Source organism: Garra rufa, chromosome 25, assembly GCF_049309525.1.
Source record: "Garra rufa chromosome 25, GarRuf1.0, whole genome shotgun sequence".
NCBI classification, from domain to species: Eukaryota; Metazoa; Chordata; class Actinopteri; order Cypriniformes; family Cyprinidae; genus Garra; species Garra rufa.
Window position 1 is genome coordinate 16,046,939 of NC_133385.1, and position 18,178 is coordinate 16,065,116.

The 18,178-nt window shown below is 38.5% G+C and overlaps 1 protein-coding gene across 5 annotated transcripts in view; it reads right to left on the reverse strand.

Moving 5' to 3' along the window:
- ndrg4 (NDRG family member 4) overlaps window positions 1–8,747 on the reverse strand; it is a 42,139-nt gene extending 33,392 nt beyond the window's left edge. For 2 of the 5 annotated variants that reach the window (XM_073832225.1, XM_073832223.1), the window contains exons 1-2: window positions 8,597–8,743; window positions 7,191–7,264 (exon numbers count right to left, since the gene is read on the reverse strand). In XM_073832225.1, coding sequence (XP_073688326.1) covers window positions 7,191–7,264 — 74 coding nt within the window. In that variant the 5' untranslated portion in view covers window positions 8,597–8,743. Of the gene's footprint in view, window positions 1–7,190; window positions 7,265–8,596 lie in introns of all 5 variants that reach the window. The other 3 variants (XM_073832226.1, XM_073832224.1, XM_073832222.1) reach the window with 2 other exon arrangements.
- Between the last annotated feature and the right edge of the window lie 9,431 nt (window positions 8,748–18,178).

Consider the following 18,178-nt stretch of genomic DNA (forward strand, 5'->3'; position numbering starts at 1 on the left):
ACCTTTTTTTTTTTTAAAGAATGTAAAGCGTTGACATAATCTCTTCAATATGCCCTGCCCAAACTTCCTGTTTGCAACAAATTTATTCTTTGAGATAAATGGGTTTCAGTAGGAACTATGTAACAACTACACTTGTTACACAATTTCCCAGGGGTCTTTAAGGTGGTAAAGCTGGTCAAGCTGTGATCTCGGCCCAAGCTAAACCAGTTCGCTTGGACCAGCTAGTAACCATGGCTGCGTCTCTTTCCACTCCCCAGTTCTCTATGGAAAGAATCAGTATATCGCAAACATGATTGCAGGCACCAGCAAGGACCTTGATCCAATAAACATTAGGATACTAATGACTCAATTACATGCAACATGATTATGACATCATGCAACATCACTATTCTGATGACTTGAAGGACTGAAGAAGACAATGTTTTCAGGAGGAGAATATGCTCACTAGGAATTTCTAGGGTGTTTCAGTGCACTGGAACATCTCACAAAATGGCTGCCTACTTAGGCAGTGTACTAAATATTGAACTAGAGAGCGGATTGAGACACACCCCATGTAAAACCAGCTACCATCAGAAGCTAATCTGGCTTCACAGGTGTGGTTATGGTGTTTTGTGGACTTAAAATGAGGTGGCATTGTGAACATGGCTTGAATGTTGTTGGTGGTTAGGTTCACTAAGACACAGACTTGTCAATCGCCAGGAACACTGGCCAATTGTGACATTAGCTCACGGGTTGTCTGAAGGTATCCGTTGATGGATGAGACAATGTATTTTTCCATTAGGTACTTATTAAACTCCAGCTGTGCATCTGAAGGTAGTCGGATCATGGGAGCTTTGCCAGTGACAACTGATATTTCGATAACATGACACTAAGCTAACAAACACCTCCACAGCCTACTGCTAACATTATTAGTCTCTAATAGTTCTGCAAACATATGCGTATGTAGATGACAGATTATAAAGCATGCAGTTATTTTCAGGAAATATTTTTAGCATAATCATTTAGGCTAAGCAACAGTCGTTTAATCCAACGTTCCTGCCAAGGATTAGTTCACTTCCAGAATAAAAATTTCCTGATAATTTACTCACCCCCAAGTCATCCAAGATCATGTCTTTTTTTCATCAGTCGATAAGAAATTAAGGTTTTTGAGGAAAACATTCTAGGATATTTCTCCATATAGTGGACTTCATTGGGAGCCAATGGGTTGAAGGTCCAAATTGCAGTTTCAATGCAGCCTTAAAAGGCTCTACACAATCCCAGCTGAGGAATAAGGTTTTATCTAGCAAAACTGGAGGAACCTTTTCAAATTTCCTAGAACTATTGGCTGAAGTTCCCACTTTTTAGTGTGTTCGCAACACAGGAACTAGGAGTGTTAAATTAGCTCCTACTTCAGAGTAGGGTTTATAACAGTTCTATAAGACATGCCAGTGATGTAAGTATACGCTGATTGGCCATACGCATACGAAACACCAGCTACTTGGCATTTTTTTAAAAATTCACGAACATGGAAAACAGCAATAACAGCATTTAGCCACCAGCTGTCTGCAGCGTTGTGTTGTTTTCTCAGCCTTAATAATATGTAACACTGCAAATTGTCATAGGAGATAAAGTCAGATTTTCGTAATTGCGCATTTACATTCCATTTCCGTTACCACAAAACCCAAGACACACTACAAAAACAGCTCCAATCATGGCGTCCTACATTCACCAATTGTTGATGGTTGTAAATGCCACAGATAAAAACGTCACTACTGGCCGCTTCAGAGTTCTTGCTGCCGGTGCGAGTGCAACCAGAAAAATGGCCTGAAGGGAAAATTGGTTCTTTAGGAACCACCATTCTGGCTAGTTCCTAGAACTGAGTTCTTAGAACTATGCGATGTGAACGCACCTGTTGTCATGTTGCAAAGGTCAGGCGTAATATAGGTGAAAGTACCGACCAAGTGTTTACAAAGCAAATGTGCAAAAATCTCAATAATTCTTTACAAAAAGAGGTAAAACAACGATGCTGGAAGATTTTTGGAGGATTTTTTTTTTTTTTGAGAATTGGAGGACAAAATAAAATGGAGTTTGTGCCTTTGCCTACCTTTTTGAACCAGAGTACACAGACGAAGAAAGACATGAACATCTTGGATGACATGGGGTTGAGTAAATTATCAGGAAATTTTTATTCTGGAAGTGAACTTATCCTTTTTAAAGCACAAATGCTGTGGAAATGACTAAACATGAACATGAATGAGAAATAAAAAAGGAAAAACAACCCTAATCAAATGCTCAAGAGATGACAGAACACTTTGATACATCATTCTCTTGGAAGAGTTGCACAATAACTGGGTTTAATTCAGAACACTTCAAGTCACCAGAAAGTCATTCCACTCTTATATCCTGTCAGTGCCAAGAGCTGCGTGAATCTGGAATCATGGGCAGTGTAAATCAAACCCTCGGATGTGAACGGATAGAATGATTCAGAGCCCTGCAGGGAATGATTATTTTGGTTGCATAACACCTCGCATGAGGTGATTATAACGAGGTCTAGACCACAATACTCTCAATTGGCCTCTCTATCTCTCCCTCCCTTCCTCTCTGTCACGATCTCTCCGTTGATCTATCTCAGCTTCCCGCCTCCCCCACATGTACTGACCTTTCTCAGATCATTATTATAATCGTTAGCGCTCTGTTTTGCTTCACCATAATAGAGCAATTTTTACTCTTTCTAAACAGAACGTGAGTTGCCAGTGCCTCCTCGCAACCACAATTGTTATGTGGTTTCTGAGGTGTTCTGGGTGTTTTCTAGCTTGTTGCTTGTAGCCCAAGTCAACAAAGCCCTGCCCAAGTCTCTATGATATTCTGGTCACTAGATAAATCCAATAGCTCATACAAGTAATACTACACCTCTCCACAACAAGCTTTACAATTTAAGGCGGGAGATACATGCCAATATTAATACTGAGTATTATGAGCAAGTAGTATGAGCAATGGCATTAGCAACCTTATCTTGTACCAATAACTGATTATTGACTATACGCAGACTGGTTTTTGGATTGTATGGGTAAAGATAAATACATCCAAGACAAACCCGTCTTGTTTGCAGCAGAGATTTATTTTTTGTGGGTTCTGTACCCCGTCAGTGTTGCTATGGTAACCTCTAGTAATGCCAGTAGACGCCCCTGCAATCTTCAGGGAGTTGAATAACCTTTATCTTTCCTTCTTTATCCTTTTCGACAGCATCACTGCTAATCCTAACTGCAGTACTAGACAAAAATAGAGTTTGGAGTCTCCAAGATATACATGTTTAGAGAATGTTGGATCTAGATAGGGTTTGTGTATCGAAAGAGCTTGAGCAGACGATTTCAGCCAGAGCTGAAAAAAAAAGAGAATATGACAATGGAAAGACCATTGGAAGAGTATTCTGTCAGACACCAAATCGATAAATCTGCTCAAAGGCAAGGTTCTGACCTAATACACCGAATCATAATCAATACTTGGAAATTGGGTTAGGACACTGTGTGTTTATGCTGTCCGCAAAAAACTTACGACTAAATCTATGTTGGACTGAATTCTAAAATCATTCTCTGAATACAAACCAGGCGAAGGATCTTGGCACGGATCGCCAAGAAGCTGAGCAGTACAGTCTCCTTGGCTTCACTGTTGGGTTATACAAGTGATCAAAGTTTTAATTAGCCATTTGGATGTTAACATAATCGAGGTAAATAGAAAGAACATGGCTGCCTGAGCAATGTGTAGAGAGTGCTAAGTACCACCCACATGCTGGCAGAATCAAATATACCAGGAAATAAAAATAAATTAATTTATGTCAGTGTGGAAGTATGGGAGAAATCAGCAGAAGACCTAAGATACTGTAGTTTTTATAAAGCACTTGTTGCTGCCTGGAAAGAGTCAAACACTCAAGACAAATACAGTATCTTTCTTTTCCATGTACTTAAAACTGGCTTCATTGCTGAGTTTGTTTTCTCTGTTTTTATTAGGGCTGCCCTCTAATAGTCGACTAACCATTAGTTTACAAGGAGAGGCTTGGTCGACTAAAATTTTATTAGTTGCTTGGTTGCAGAAAAAAAGACCCACAGGAAGTAGTGAAGTCACGCAGTCCGTGACGGATAGATAGTTAACAGCTGGTCTATGTGGTAATACAGTACACCAGGCAGGACATCCAAACTTGCACCTATCATTCATCGACCTCAAATATGGCTTTTCATCTGAAATATGTAAGTAGTAGCAAGTGTGGAAGTTGCGGTCACTTGCTCTTAAAATACTTTTTGTAAAAGTCATTTTTGGTCATACAGATAAAAGTAATACATCTTTTAAATGTATTTGTGTGCACTCAGAATAACAACGAAAGGTTGCACTTTTGTAAAATAATTAAAGCAAACAGAATGCACTTTCTGCCATCTCGGTCTCTGAACTTGCACACGAAACTTTGAAACTCTGTGTATACTTGCCTTACAGACATGAAAAAATTATCTATGGAGAGCGAAATGTCTACCTTCAAATGAACCAATTTAAATGGAAAACAAATATTCTCAAATCATGTAATCCTTATGAAACATGAAAACAGGCGCATCCACTTTTAGGTAGGCTATGTGGGCAATTAAAGGCTCATTATTATGATTTATATGGTTTATTAATAAACGTGCAATTAATAGTCGACTAATGCTTAAAATGAATGACTAGTTGACCAGAAAAATCTTTAGTTAAGGGCAGCCCTAGTTTTTATAGAATGAATGATGTTCTTCTAATGTGTATATTTCACTCATGTCCAAGATTCTTAGATCCACTTTTTACTGTCAAATGTTGAGGGTGATGGAAGATGAAACTCTAATGGGCATAACAACACAACTAGCTCACATATCCCTCACACTAAATAGACAGTTCCAGGAACTTTGCTGTCATAAACTAATGCACACCTAAGTCCATTAGACTTGTGTTTCTCCACTCCAGTCCTGAGGACCCACCTTTCAGAATGTTTTAGATGCCCCATTAATAAAACATTTGTTTCAATCCATCAGATTCTTAGTGTATTAGATATGGAAGCATCTAAAACATTCTGGGAGGTGAGTTCCGAAGACTGGAATTATTGAGAAACACTGCAGTAGACAATAACAGAGTATAGGGCTGGGCGATTTGGCCTAAAATCAAAATCTCGATTAATTGAACATTTTAACCCGATTACGATTAATGAACGATTATTTTATTCATTAATAAAATTATATTTAATTATATTTCAATAATATTTATTTTTTTGCCCTCATAGTTCACTGACAAGTTTTGTACAGTAAATATGCGCACATATTACAAGTGAGAGATTTTCGAATGAAGGGTGCACACACTATCTACTATCTATGATTATTTATTGAACATCAGTGTTGAACAACTGAAATTAAAGCACACATTGCTTAAAACAAAAAGTCACATTTTTCTTAAATTAGTGAAAATAAATAACTTGCACTTTTGGAAACAAAATAAATTATTTATAAAATAATAATAAATATTAAAAGTAGAAAATAAGCAGTATCTCTTCTAAATAAAATTACTCTTGTATATCCTGTAAATACTTTTTACTGTATAAATACTGCTTAAGCTCTCCATCGACATGTCGGAGGAATAACGTAACGTAACGGAGCGGGGTCACCTGACTCCACACGCAGTAATGTTTTTAAAGGGAAAGTAATTGAAATAATTGACCTGGGAAAATTTGATCGATTATAGGTTCTGAATGTCGATTTCGATTACTTTTCGATTAATCGCCCAGCCCTAACAGAGTATGTCTTGTATTAAAATTGAGATAAAAAGCAGCTGTGGAATTCACAAAAACTTGTAATCTCATCCCCTCAGACAGCTCACTTCACACCTCCAGTGGGATTCTGGGTGACATCTGACGGACCAATCATGGCTATCTGTACCACCAGCATCTACGTGTTTCCAATCCCTCACACTGCCTCTTGTCAGGAGCCGCCTAGTGCTGTAAGCCAGGCTGACAGAAGGTGAGCTGGTATGTGGTCCTCAATAACGACATTTTACCTTGGCCAAAAGTACTGTAACCTGGGTGAACCTTTCCTTAAAACCGGTTCCTACTGTATGGAAACCATGGAGAGATATTAGGTGTGGTTTCCTTGAAATATTAATGGTTCCATTTTGATAAATAGCCAGCACCTGAAAGCTTTCATGAAGCTATCTTTTGCCCCAGCCTGGGTATTTATCACAGCCGCACCCCTATTTAAGTCAGAGCAGAATACAATCAAGCCTATAATAGCTTTCTTCACTATTTGCTGTCAAATTATTCATGGAGATTTTTCATTTGCTGTAGTTCATTAACACGAAATTGGTGTGACGTGGCTCAGTTGATTATAAGCTTCACTGGGGGCACTGGAGGTTGAGAACTGCAGAAGGCAATTAAAGTTTTGAAGGACCCTCTTGAACAGCCACCAATACAGAACAATGGACATTCAAGGTCGATATGGATATTTGCATATGAACATTTATTTTCATAAATATCAATCAACTAGCATGTAGCTCATGCAACAACTGATTGAAAGACATTCAAGACTTCATCATTCAGATTCCTATCCACCTTATTCTTCAACGTGGAAGTAAGCCTATGGGTGAGACTTCCGGTACATTATCAGCATGCAGTAAATGGTAAAACTATTTGCACTACAAACCAGTGTGATCATAATTAAAATAATACATTAAAAAAACATGGTAAGACACACCAATTTGCAATATCAAGCCGCAAAACGAGTTTTGCACAGCTAAAAAATATCTGGATGCTGATGAGACCGGAAGCCTGACCCATAAAATTCAGAAATAGCCGCGTCAGGGAAAAAAAGGTGGATATATTGGACATGAGACTTGCAGTAAAAGTAAAAAAACTTTTTACATGAAGCCAGCTTGGACACATAAACCTACATGAACGGATTGGTCAGACACTGAAGGCTGGAACATTCGACAACTATTGGATTGGGCGATGGATTATGAATAATGATCTACGGCAGAGTAATGATGGTTATTGACACTTGACCTTGTTTGGCCATTGCCCAGTGATTGGTCAGATGTGGTCAGACACAGCAACGGGCCATGGATTTTACAAGCAAAGAGACGAACAAAAAAATGAAGGGATGGATGCTAAAAAACGGAAAAGAAAGGCTAAAACCTCTGTTACAGGCGGAACTACGTACATTGTCTGCAGCAGGCTCTGTGGAACCGTGCAGCTAGTCTTGGATGGGAAGTTCCAGAACAATCCGGGCCCCATCTATCAGTACAAAACAAGATCCATTTGTAATTCAGCTATACACAATATTCGGTATTCAGAAAACTCTCACAGCAAGTACGTTAACCTGGGCAAGATGTTGAGGAAGCCCCCTCCGACACTTGTCTCAAGGCATGCCTCTTACAAAGAGATGCTTTACGAAAAGGTTCCAGGCAATGTACCTTTAAAAATCCTCTATAAATTACATTCTTTATGTAATTCTTAAGCCAGGAGAGTTTCTAGTAAAGCAAAGCTAACATGCAGTTTATTGAAGAATCTTTTTCCATGCTCAGTGAAGGAACAGTGCGACAGTTCTAACAGCGAAGGCTTCCAGGAGGTATGGGTTTTGTAAGAGTGAGGCAGAAAACTTTCCAAGGCGTCTGTTGCTTTGTTATGTAATGTTGAAATGGGGGCATCTCGTTGTTGTCTTGCAGGGAGATTTAGCGCGAAAAAAAAATTAATCACAGCCTTGCATCAAGTTGCGTCAGTAGTGCCGCTGTCTTTTCAATGACTTCGAAACCATGCCAAATATTATCATTCATTAGTACCTTACATAGACAAAATGTATTCCAGCTGCACTCCATGTTGTCAACCAAGTGTGACAAAGGTGTGGCAGTTGCCATTAGCTGTAGCATAAAACACTTTTGTTTTAAACTGTCATCTTAAGGCACGTGCTAGCAACATCATCCATCACCCCTTTAAAACTAAAAGTGTCAAGCCTTATGATAAGTCACAGTTTATCCACCCTGGAAAGTTCCACGGCCCTCCAGGCCTCCTATGCGAGCTGGCACCCAACCAGGTACACTGGCGTCAGATACTCTGTGAAGTGTTATTGAGATTAGAAAAACAAAAGCTCTGCTTATCTGTTATTACACAGACCTGAATACTTCTCAGCACCACAGCAGATAGCATTACTCCAATGAACGAGAAAGGACACCTGTTAGTGGACTTACCCTGAATTTAAGGGGTGGTCTGGATGGACTGGGACTGGCTTGTTGTTTTTGGCAAAGCTTCCCTGTCTGACGCAGTTATTTTGCGGGGTTAATAAATTTAACCTGTCGACCTCCCATTCACGCCATTGCAGAGGCTGGAAGTATGAAGCATAGCTTATAACACAAGCGCTGTAATACTCGCAGCAGGGACTCTTATGCGTCTCTTGAGATCCCTCAAGGCCCTGTGTTGGGGCACTTTCGGATCTGATGTCTCTTTGTACAGAACAAAAACAACCAAGTATTTACCATGACCTAACAACAGATGTTTTGGAGTTCTTTTGAATGATCATTCTAATCCTTGCCTCTTTACAATGACCACAATAAGTAAACAGAGATTTCTTACCTCTGCTGAAGGACTGTGTTTCTGTTGTCGTCTAAAAGGATTCTGATGTGTTTAGCCTCTTTTTTGTTTGCTCGTGAGTGCGTTTCAGAGCGATGCTGTCTACCCAGTGAGGGCTATGCTGTGTGAATCTTTCTACCTCAGTTCCACCCTCCCTCATTCGCTCACTCTTCCCCTCCCTTCTTTTGCTCTGTAATAAACAGAGAACACGTGTCCTCTTGGATGATGCAGTCTGAGCCATACCAACAGATGAGAGTGAGATAGAGGGTGGGAGAGAGAAAGAGCAATCACAGAGAGGGACAGAGAAGAGGAACACACAAGGAGAGAGACGGAGAGATAAGAAATTGGATACAGGAGAGGAGGGAAAGAATAGCGAAGGGCAGACAGGATGGAAGGAACCAAGGAGACAGAGGAGAAAGAAATAGCGAGACAGGGATATTAAGAAAAGCCTGGAGGCTCAGGATGAAAGGCTGGCCAATTAGACCACAAGTGGCAGCTCTGTACAAACGATTCTTGCACTTCAGGGAGAAGGCTCGAATTTGGCAGCATGGGCTTTTATCGAGTCGTTTTTTTACTAGAAACTCTTCTCCCAATATTATAAGCGCATATTCATATACACACCCTAACACTGCGATAACAAACCCACACATTTAGTTATCACAGCATGATTCGAAGATACAGACACATACGCCCATGCACATGTTGGTACAGAGCAGTTTTCTTCTTTCTACACTTTTATAGCAATTTGCATAAAAGTTATTTTCCCTAAAGACTGCTTCTAATGTTAGTCGAGGATTCTTGCACCAAAACAGTTGTATTTAATAATATTTTTTACTCTCTCCCTAACACTGTGTCCTAACTACACACGACACGACAAAATTCCAGCGACAAGCAATTTGGCTGTCCATACCAGACGCAATGCAACAGCACGATGTGACAGAATCACTTAAATATCACAGCCATTCAGTAGCACAAAAGTGCACTGCACTCCCAACAAAATGGACAAGTTTATAACCTAATTCATAAACCTTTTTAACATTATTAAAACTACATACTTTTAGATAGAATGTGGTGTAACTCTTTGAGTTAGCTGTTTTTTGCAAGTATTCCTTCTATAGCTAAATTTGCTTGTCTCAATCTACTGAGGCAGTCAAGCATTACAAGGCTGGGTAACATACACTAAAAAAAAATTGTTCAGTCATTTTAATAAAAATTAAAGTAAACCTTTCCACGTAATTAGTTCAGGTTCATACAAGAAGAATAAAACTCAACAAAACATTGTTTAATTGAACTTGATTTAGTCTTGTATGTATCTGAACTAATTGTGTGGAAAAGTGTTAATTTAATTAGGTTCACTGGACAAGTTTTTTTTTAATAATAATTAACAAAAACCCAAGTTGGCATGTTAATGATAAGTTCATTCAAAGTTGTAATATACTATAAGAGTTGAACAAAGAAGACTGATCTCAGAACTGGTATTAGCACAGTTATTGTTCATTGCATATAACAGGAAGTCAATGAAGCTGCCTAAGCATAAGTGGTAACCTCAAAACTTTTTCAAAACAAAACAAAAAATCTCCAAACCTCTTCTCAATCTCAAACATAACACACCATTACATGTATAAGACATGTAAGACAAATTTTCTTTCATTAAAACACTTAAAATGACAATTTTGTCAACATTTTCCCTCTTAATGTGACCCCATGCAAAGCATGCTGGGAACTACACATCCATTTTTTAGTTAGTTGTTTCAACAAAAATGATTCATGTAGTCCCAACACAAAATGATTAAGCTCAATTATTTTATTTTTTTTACAAATTTAAGTGGACTGAACATAATGAAATTAAGTTAGGTGAGAAAATGTTAAGAATTTAGTTGTTTCTGCTCATTTTAAAGTTAAAGTTTAAAATAGTGTGTTTTCATCATGTGTTTTCCCATGATACCACAGTGATACAATTCAAACCTTTTGTTGTGCTCGCCATTTTAAAGAGGACTGCTTCTTTAATCTTCGAGAGTTCAACACTGGACTGCAATGCAATGCTTGTCCATGAAAAATAAGTCTGTACCTTTTTTATTTGGACCAACAAGCATCTCCAAACCACAACTTGTAAGTACGATTGATAGGTTATGTGTGCATTTTCAACTGAGTACTCAAAATATAATTTTTTTTTTGCATTCATATATAATGTATATCTAATGCAGCTTTAGGTTTCCAGGTAAACAACGATATTACTGTCTTACTATCTGAAATCTTCACACATCAGAACTTACATTTTTGGGTGAACCCAAAGGATGGAAAAACTGCACCATGCCTTGTTTCCCCCGGTCCCACTGTCTTTAATGTTGTACCAAGAGAAATGTTGCTGGCTAGTCTGACTCAGCCAGTAGCTTCTGGCTGGAAATTGTCAGCAATTTTGAAATGCCTATAAAAGTTTTCCCTGGCAATTTCCGAGGGTCTTTTGCTGTTGGAAAGTCCATATAACACACTATGGAGCCAGAATCAGGAATCTAAATAAACCTTTCTCATTATCTTGTTGGCACAGTTGAAAAGCCAAGGGGGGAAAGGGAGCACATGCCAACCCACTATTATAATGTTCCTAGATTTTAACAATATAAAATCAAATGAAACATGTACTGATTTGGTGTCTAAATCAACCGTTGGAGAGAGATGTTAAAGCCAACCTACTGTATTACTGCACACCTGTTGAGTTGACTAAATGAGAAATGTCACATATAATCAACTCACATTATTCTGCAGTCTGACATATTCTCTGCTAAAGGCTGCTCTCCGCTGTTCAACTTAAAACTTGCTAACACACTAGCTCAAACCAGCCCCAGATGATTATGTTTAGCGTCATTAGGAATTATGGACTAGTTATCGCCACTTCATCCCTGCTTCATTGTTAGTTGCAAATTAAAGACAGTCACACATTCTTGGCTCACAATCTTACATGCTAATTGAACCTTATTTGTCCCCATATTAGCTCTGCGATAAGGAGAAATAGGTCAGTTGCCTTTTTTGGAAAGGTCTAGAACAGTAGATGGACTCTAGCCAGATTTTGAGTGGGGAATTGGGAGAAACCTGGCAGCGGAGTGGACCACAGTTGATAGGCTAAGCACGTTTTGAGTCTTTGTTTATCTGAGGTTTGGTTGTCTGTACCTGTGCCAGTTTGACAACCTTAAACTGCTCATTGGTAAGCAAGACATACACATGACACGTACTATCACAGAGACAACACAGCTGGCTTGCTGCAATTTGGACAGTGTCAATATTGTACATCTTTGTTCGAAATATAGATGACCAGAATAAGGAGTGTTAGAGGGCAACATACTTTGGAAGTTGACAAAATCCTCACTGGAACTGTGATTCAGTAATTCAGAGGTGTACTTTTTTGTTTTTGAATTACCATTTGCTTGAAAATGGAAAGGCAACAAATCCAGACAATGGCCTTATGCGGAGTTATGTGGTCTCGTAGATTTCACTTGCGCATAGGGCTGCAAAATAAATGGAAACAAATTGAGATTATGGTCATGCTATCAAATTCAGTATTACATTTAGGTCTACACTTGTTGAATGTAAATTTGTATTTACAGCCTGTTCTTTGGATTGATGATGGAGAATCAACTTTGCTTGGAGTGTGATTTGACTTGCTTTTTAAGAACTAATACTTCCTGTGCCAGCAATCACCACCTTGTTGTTGAATCCCATGCTTGAATCCAGAACTGGATTTTCTCTGAAACATAAAAATGCTTATTTTGTTTGACATACTACATGATTAACAAAAAGAAGAGATAACGTGAGAAATGCACTTATGGGTTAGGCCTAGCTCAAAGACAAAAAGACACCCGAAAAAAAATGAAGTTGGAACTTTCTTTAAAGTATGAAAGCCCATTTCCGCCACTGAATTAAAAAATAAAAGGTAATTGCGACTTTTTATCTCACAATTCAGATTTTTTTCCCTCGCAATTGCAAGTTTACATCTCGCAGTTCTGACTTTTTTATCAGAACTGCGAGATATAAAGTCAGAATTGCGGGATATAAACTCACAATTGCGACTTTTTTTCTTGCAAATTCTGAGATATAAACTTGCTATTTCGAGTTAAAGTCAGAATTGCAGGATATATTTAAAAATGCGAGTTTGTATCCCACAATTCTTTTTTTTTCTCTCAGAATTGTGAGATATAAACTCGCTATTGTGAGTTATAAAGTCAGAATTGCAGGATATACTTGCAATTGCGACTTTTTCTGACTTTTTTCCCCTGCAAATGCAAGTTTGTATCCCACAATTCTGATTTTTTTTCTGCAAATTGAGAGATATAAACTCAATATTGTGAGTTATAGTCAGAATTGCAGGATATACTTGAAATTGCAACTTTTTTCTGACTTTTTTTCCTTGCAAAAATAATGATATAATATCTTAAAGTTAAATTACATCACTTTAAGATATAATATCTTAAAGTGCAATTCTGAGGGGGGGGGGGGGGGTGGAAAGATTGACTTTTTATCTCACAATTCTGACTCAACTCACATTTGCGTGTTGTAGATAAAGTCATGGTTCATAGAGTTCATATCTTGCAAATTCATCTTGCGAATTTTTCTCACAAATTTGAGTTTGTATCTCGCAATTCTGGCTTTTTTCTTGCAATTACGAGTCTGTATCTCTGTATCAATTCTGACTTTTTTCTCAGAATTGTGAGATATAAACTCGCAATTGAGTTATAAAGTGCGATTCTGAGGGGATTTTTTTTTTTTAATTGTGACCTTTATCTCACAAATTCTGACTTAATATAAAGTCAGAATTACAAGATATAAACTTGCAATTCTGAGAAAAAAAAATCCACAACTGTTCATATCTCGCAATTCTGACTTTATAACTCACAACTGTGAGTTTATATTGCAATTCTGAGAAAAAAAAACTTGAAACTGCAAGAAAAAAGGTCAGAATTGTGAGATATAAACTCGCAATTGAGTTATAAAGTGTGATTCTGAGGGGAATTTTTTTTTTTAATTGTGACCTTTATCTCACAAATTCTGACTTAATATAAAGTCAGAATTACAAGATATAAACTTGCAATTCTGAGAAAAAAAAATCCACAACTATTCATATCTCGCAATTCTGACTTTATAACTCACAACTGTGAGTTTATATTGCAATTCTGAGAAAAAAAAAACTTGCAACTGCAAGAAAAAAGGTCAGAATTGTGAGATAAAAAGGTCCAAGTACACTTTTTTTTAATTCAGTGTTGGAAATGGTATAAAAAGCCAATGTAAAGCCAATTTTTATCACCGCTACAAGTTGTAGGTTGTTGCTATGCGGTTGCCAAGTTGTCTCAGCACATGCTGAAGTACAAATTGGATTCTGTCTGAAACATGATGCTTCTTATATGTGATAATGTGGCACTCGAATGAAGAGAAAAAAAGAACACGAGAAATGGACAGCTGAGCTATGACTCATCCCTCCATTATAGCAGGAACGAAAGAGAACAGGTCACTCGACTCGATATTTATGGATGTTTTTTTCTCATCTGCCTGCACGCACTTGTCCGTCAAACTGGAATAGTCTGACACTGATAAAGAGAACGGAAAACAAGGTGAGGAGAGAGGTGGTGAGACAAAGAGATGTACAAAAACACAGGAAAAGCCACCATTTATTGCACATCCTACAATCGCTCAGCCTGTTTATAAAAAACAGGTCAATCTACAGTAAAAAATACTGCAAACAAAATAGACGAACGAGGCGTTGCAAGTAGCTCAGAATGGGAAGGGCAATGTCTTCCAACACCCTATTCATTCTGACACATCCAACATTAGCAGTTTCCACAAGGATTGTTTTGTCTGACAAGGCAAGGAAGCAAGTGCCTAGTCAAAATCTAAATGATTTTTGGAATAAAAGCTATACATGCCATTAACCTAAAACATTTGCGCAAAAAAAAATAGAGGGGCTTCACCTCCTCATTTCAGATGTCCACCATAGGATCCACCATCAAAAATATTAAAAGGGGGGGATAAAACACAGTTCTCAACCTCCCACCTGCTATAGTGCAAACCCAGTCGGGGAGAGATTAGCCACATCTGAAGAGCAGCGCGGGGGCGTTAGCTTAGATACGGCTAATCCTGACACCTCTGTTTTTCTCTCCATCTCTCACTCTTTTGCCTCGTATGCCTCCAAGTCGTGTCTGTTCTTTTCAAACAAGGTCTAAAAATCATCTCACAGGAATGGCTAAGGCGAGAAGCCAAAAGCAGCTCAAAGACAGACATGGGAACACTAGTGGATACTTTTCCACCAACTCTGTTAAAAAGAGATGCAACACAGTCAGAGGACAGATGGGATCTCAAATCGTTCACAGGATTCTCAGTAAAAACATGAATAATTCTGCAATGAATTTAGAGGTCTATTGAGAGAGGAAGGGATTGCGGAAAGGCGTCAGTGTATTTTTCAAGTGAAATGCAATTTTAAAGGGATAGTTCAACCAGAAATTAAAATTCTGTCATAAATTATTCATCCTCATGTCGTTCTAAAACTAAATCCCTGGTTCATCTTAGAAACACAAATGAAGATATTTTCGATGAAATCCGAGAGCTTCTGACCCTGCACATACAGCAACACAATTACCATGTTAAAGGTCCATAAAGGTAGTAAGAACATCATTAAAATAGTCCATGTGACATCAGTGCTTCAGTCGTAATTTTATGAAGCCACAAGAATACTTTGTGCTCAAAGAAAACAAAAATAACTTTATTCCACAATTTCAGAACACCAGTTCCTGGGTCAGCAGCATACGGAGCCCCCAAAGGGACATGGTTGTGGAAAGAGTTGGGGTGAGTGAAAAAAATTTAGGGTGGAAGGAAAAAATATTTGTAAATTTATTTGTATTCTCTCAAGAAACTTTGCATTCTCTTGCAAAAAGGGAAACGCTTAACTTGCAATTTCGCATGTTACATTTAAATTCTGGTCTGTGTGCTATATTAATAAGGTGAGCATTGAATTTGGTCTTCCAGTGTTTCACATTAAGCATTTTCTAATGTCCCAAAACCGTGCCTTGAACTAGCCTAAACTGACTGTATTTCTTTTTACTTGACTCTAAGTTCAAAATAAAACTATGAAATGCTATATTGTGAATGTCAGAGCTTTATGAAACACTGCAAGCTGTAAAGTAAACAGAACGTGTTTGTCCAAACTCAAATGGTTTTGCGAGAAAACGTGAATGTTTTGCGAGGGAATGCAGTTTCTCAAAGGAACTCAAAAGTTTTGCAAGGGAACGCAAAGTTTCTCGAGAGAACGCAAATGTTTGCTGAGAGAACGTGAATATCTTTGTGAGGGAACAGTTTCTCGAGGGAATTCAAAAGTTTGGTGAGAGAACGCAAAGTTTCTCGAGAGAACGCAAATGTTTGGTGAGAGAACGTGAATATCTTTGTGAGGGAACAGTTTCTCGAGGGAATTCAAAAGTTTGGTGAGAAAACGCAAATGTTTGGTGAGAGAACGCAAAGTTTCTCGAGAGAACGCAAATGTTTGGTGAGAGAATGCAAAAAACTTGAGAAAGTTTTGCGAGGGAATGCAGTTTCTCAAAGGAACTCAAAAGTTTTGCAAGGGAACGCAAAGTTTCTCGAGAGAACGCAAATGTTTGCTGAGAGAACGTGAATATCTTTGTGAGGGAACAGTTTCTCGAGGGAATTCAAAAGTTTGGTGAGAGAACGCAAAGTTTCTCGAGAGAACGCAAATGTTTGGTGAGAGAACGTGAATATCTTTGTGAGGGAACAGTTTCTCGAGGGAATTCAAAAGTTTGGTGAGAGAACGCAAAGTTTCTCGAGAGAACGCAAATGTTTGCTGAGAGAACGTGAATATCTTTGTGAGGGAACAGTTTCTCGAGGGAATTCAAAAGTTTGGTGAGAGAACGCAAATGTTTGGTGAGAGAACGCAAAGTTTCTCGAGAGAACGCAAATGTTTGGTGAGAGAATGCAAAAAACTTGAGAAAGTTTTGCGAGGGAATGCAGTTTCTCAAAGGAACTCAAAAGTTTTGCAAGGGAACGCAAAGTTTCTCGAGAGAACGCAAATGTTTGCTGAGAGAACGTGAATATCTTTGTGAGGGAACAGTTTCTCGAGGGAATTCAAAAGTTTGGTGAGAGAACGCAAAGTTTCTCGAGAGAACGCAAATGTTTGGTGAGAGAACGTGAATATCTTTGTGAGGGAACAGTTTCTCGAGGGAATTCAAAAGTTTGGTGAGAGAACGCAAAGTTTCTCGAGAGAACGCAAATGTTTGCTGAGAGAACGTGAATATCTTTGTGAGGGAACAGTTTCTCGAGGGAATTCAAAAGTTTGGTGAGAGAACGCAAATGTTTGGTGAGAGAACGCAAAGTTTCTCGAGAGAACGCAAATGTTTGGTGAGAGAATGCAAAAAACTTGAGAAAGTTTTGCGAGGGAATGCAGTTTCTCAAAGGAACTCAAAAGTTTTGCAAGGGAACGCAAAGTTTCTCGAGAGAACGCAAATGTTTGCTGAGAGAACGTGAATATCTTTGTGAGGGAACAGTTTCTCGAGGGAATTCAAAAGTTTGGTGAGAGAACGCAAAGTTTCTCGAGAGAACGCAAATGTTTGGTGAGAGAATGCAAAAAACTTGAGAGAATGCAAAAGTTTTGCCAAGGAACGCAAAGATTCTCATGGGAACGCAAAAGTTTTGCAAGGGAACGCAGTTTCTCAAGGGAATTCAAACGTTTTGCGAGAGAACAGTTTCTCAAGGAATTAAAACGTTTTCAGAGAAAACAATTTCTCGAGGGAACTCAAAAGTTTTGTGAGAGAACGCATAGTTTCTTGAGAGAACGCAAATGTTTGCCGAGGGAACACACAAAAACACTGCGAGAGGACGCAAAAGTTTAGCCAAGGAATGCAAAGTTTCTCGAGGGAACGCCAATGTTAGTTGAGGGAACACAAAAAAAATTGCAAGAGAACGCAAAAGTTTAGTCAAGGAATGCAAAGTTTCTCGAGGGAACGCCAATGTTAGTTGAGGGAACACAAAAAAAATTGCAAGAGAACGCAAAAGTTTAGTCAAGGAATGCAAAGTTTCTCGAGGGAACGCCAATGTTAGTTGAGGGAACACAAAAAAAATTGCAAGAGAACGCAAAAGTTTAGTCAAGGAATGCAAAGTTTCTCGAGGGAACGCCAATGTTAGTTGAGGGAACACAAAAAAAATTGCAAGAGAACGCAAAAGTTTAGTCAAGGAATGCAAAGTTTCTTGAGGGAACGCAAAAGTTTTGCAATGTAATGTTTGAACGTAAATATTTTTGCGAGGGAACGCAGTTTCTCGAGGGAATTCAAAAGTTTGCGAGGGAATACAGTTTCTCGAGAGAACGCAAATGTTTGGCGAGGGAACACAAAAAACTTTGCAAGAGAATGCAAAAGTGTTGCCAAGGAATGCAAAGTTTTGCAAGAGAACGCAACGTTTTAGAGAGAGAATGCAAAGTTTCTCGAGAGAACACAAATGTTTGGCAAGAGAACACAAAAGTTTTGCCAAGGAACGCAAAGTTTCTTGAGGGAACGCAAAAGTTTTGCGAGAGAGGGCAAAAGATTTAAAAAATATCTTTTCCTCCCA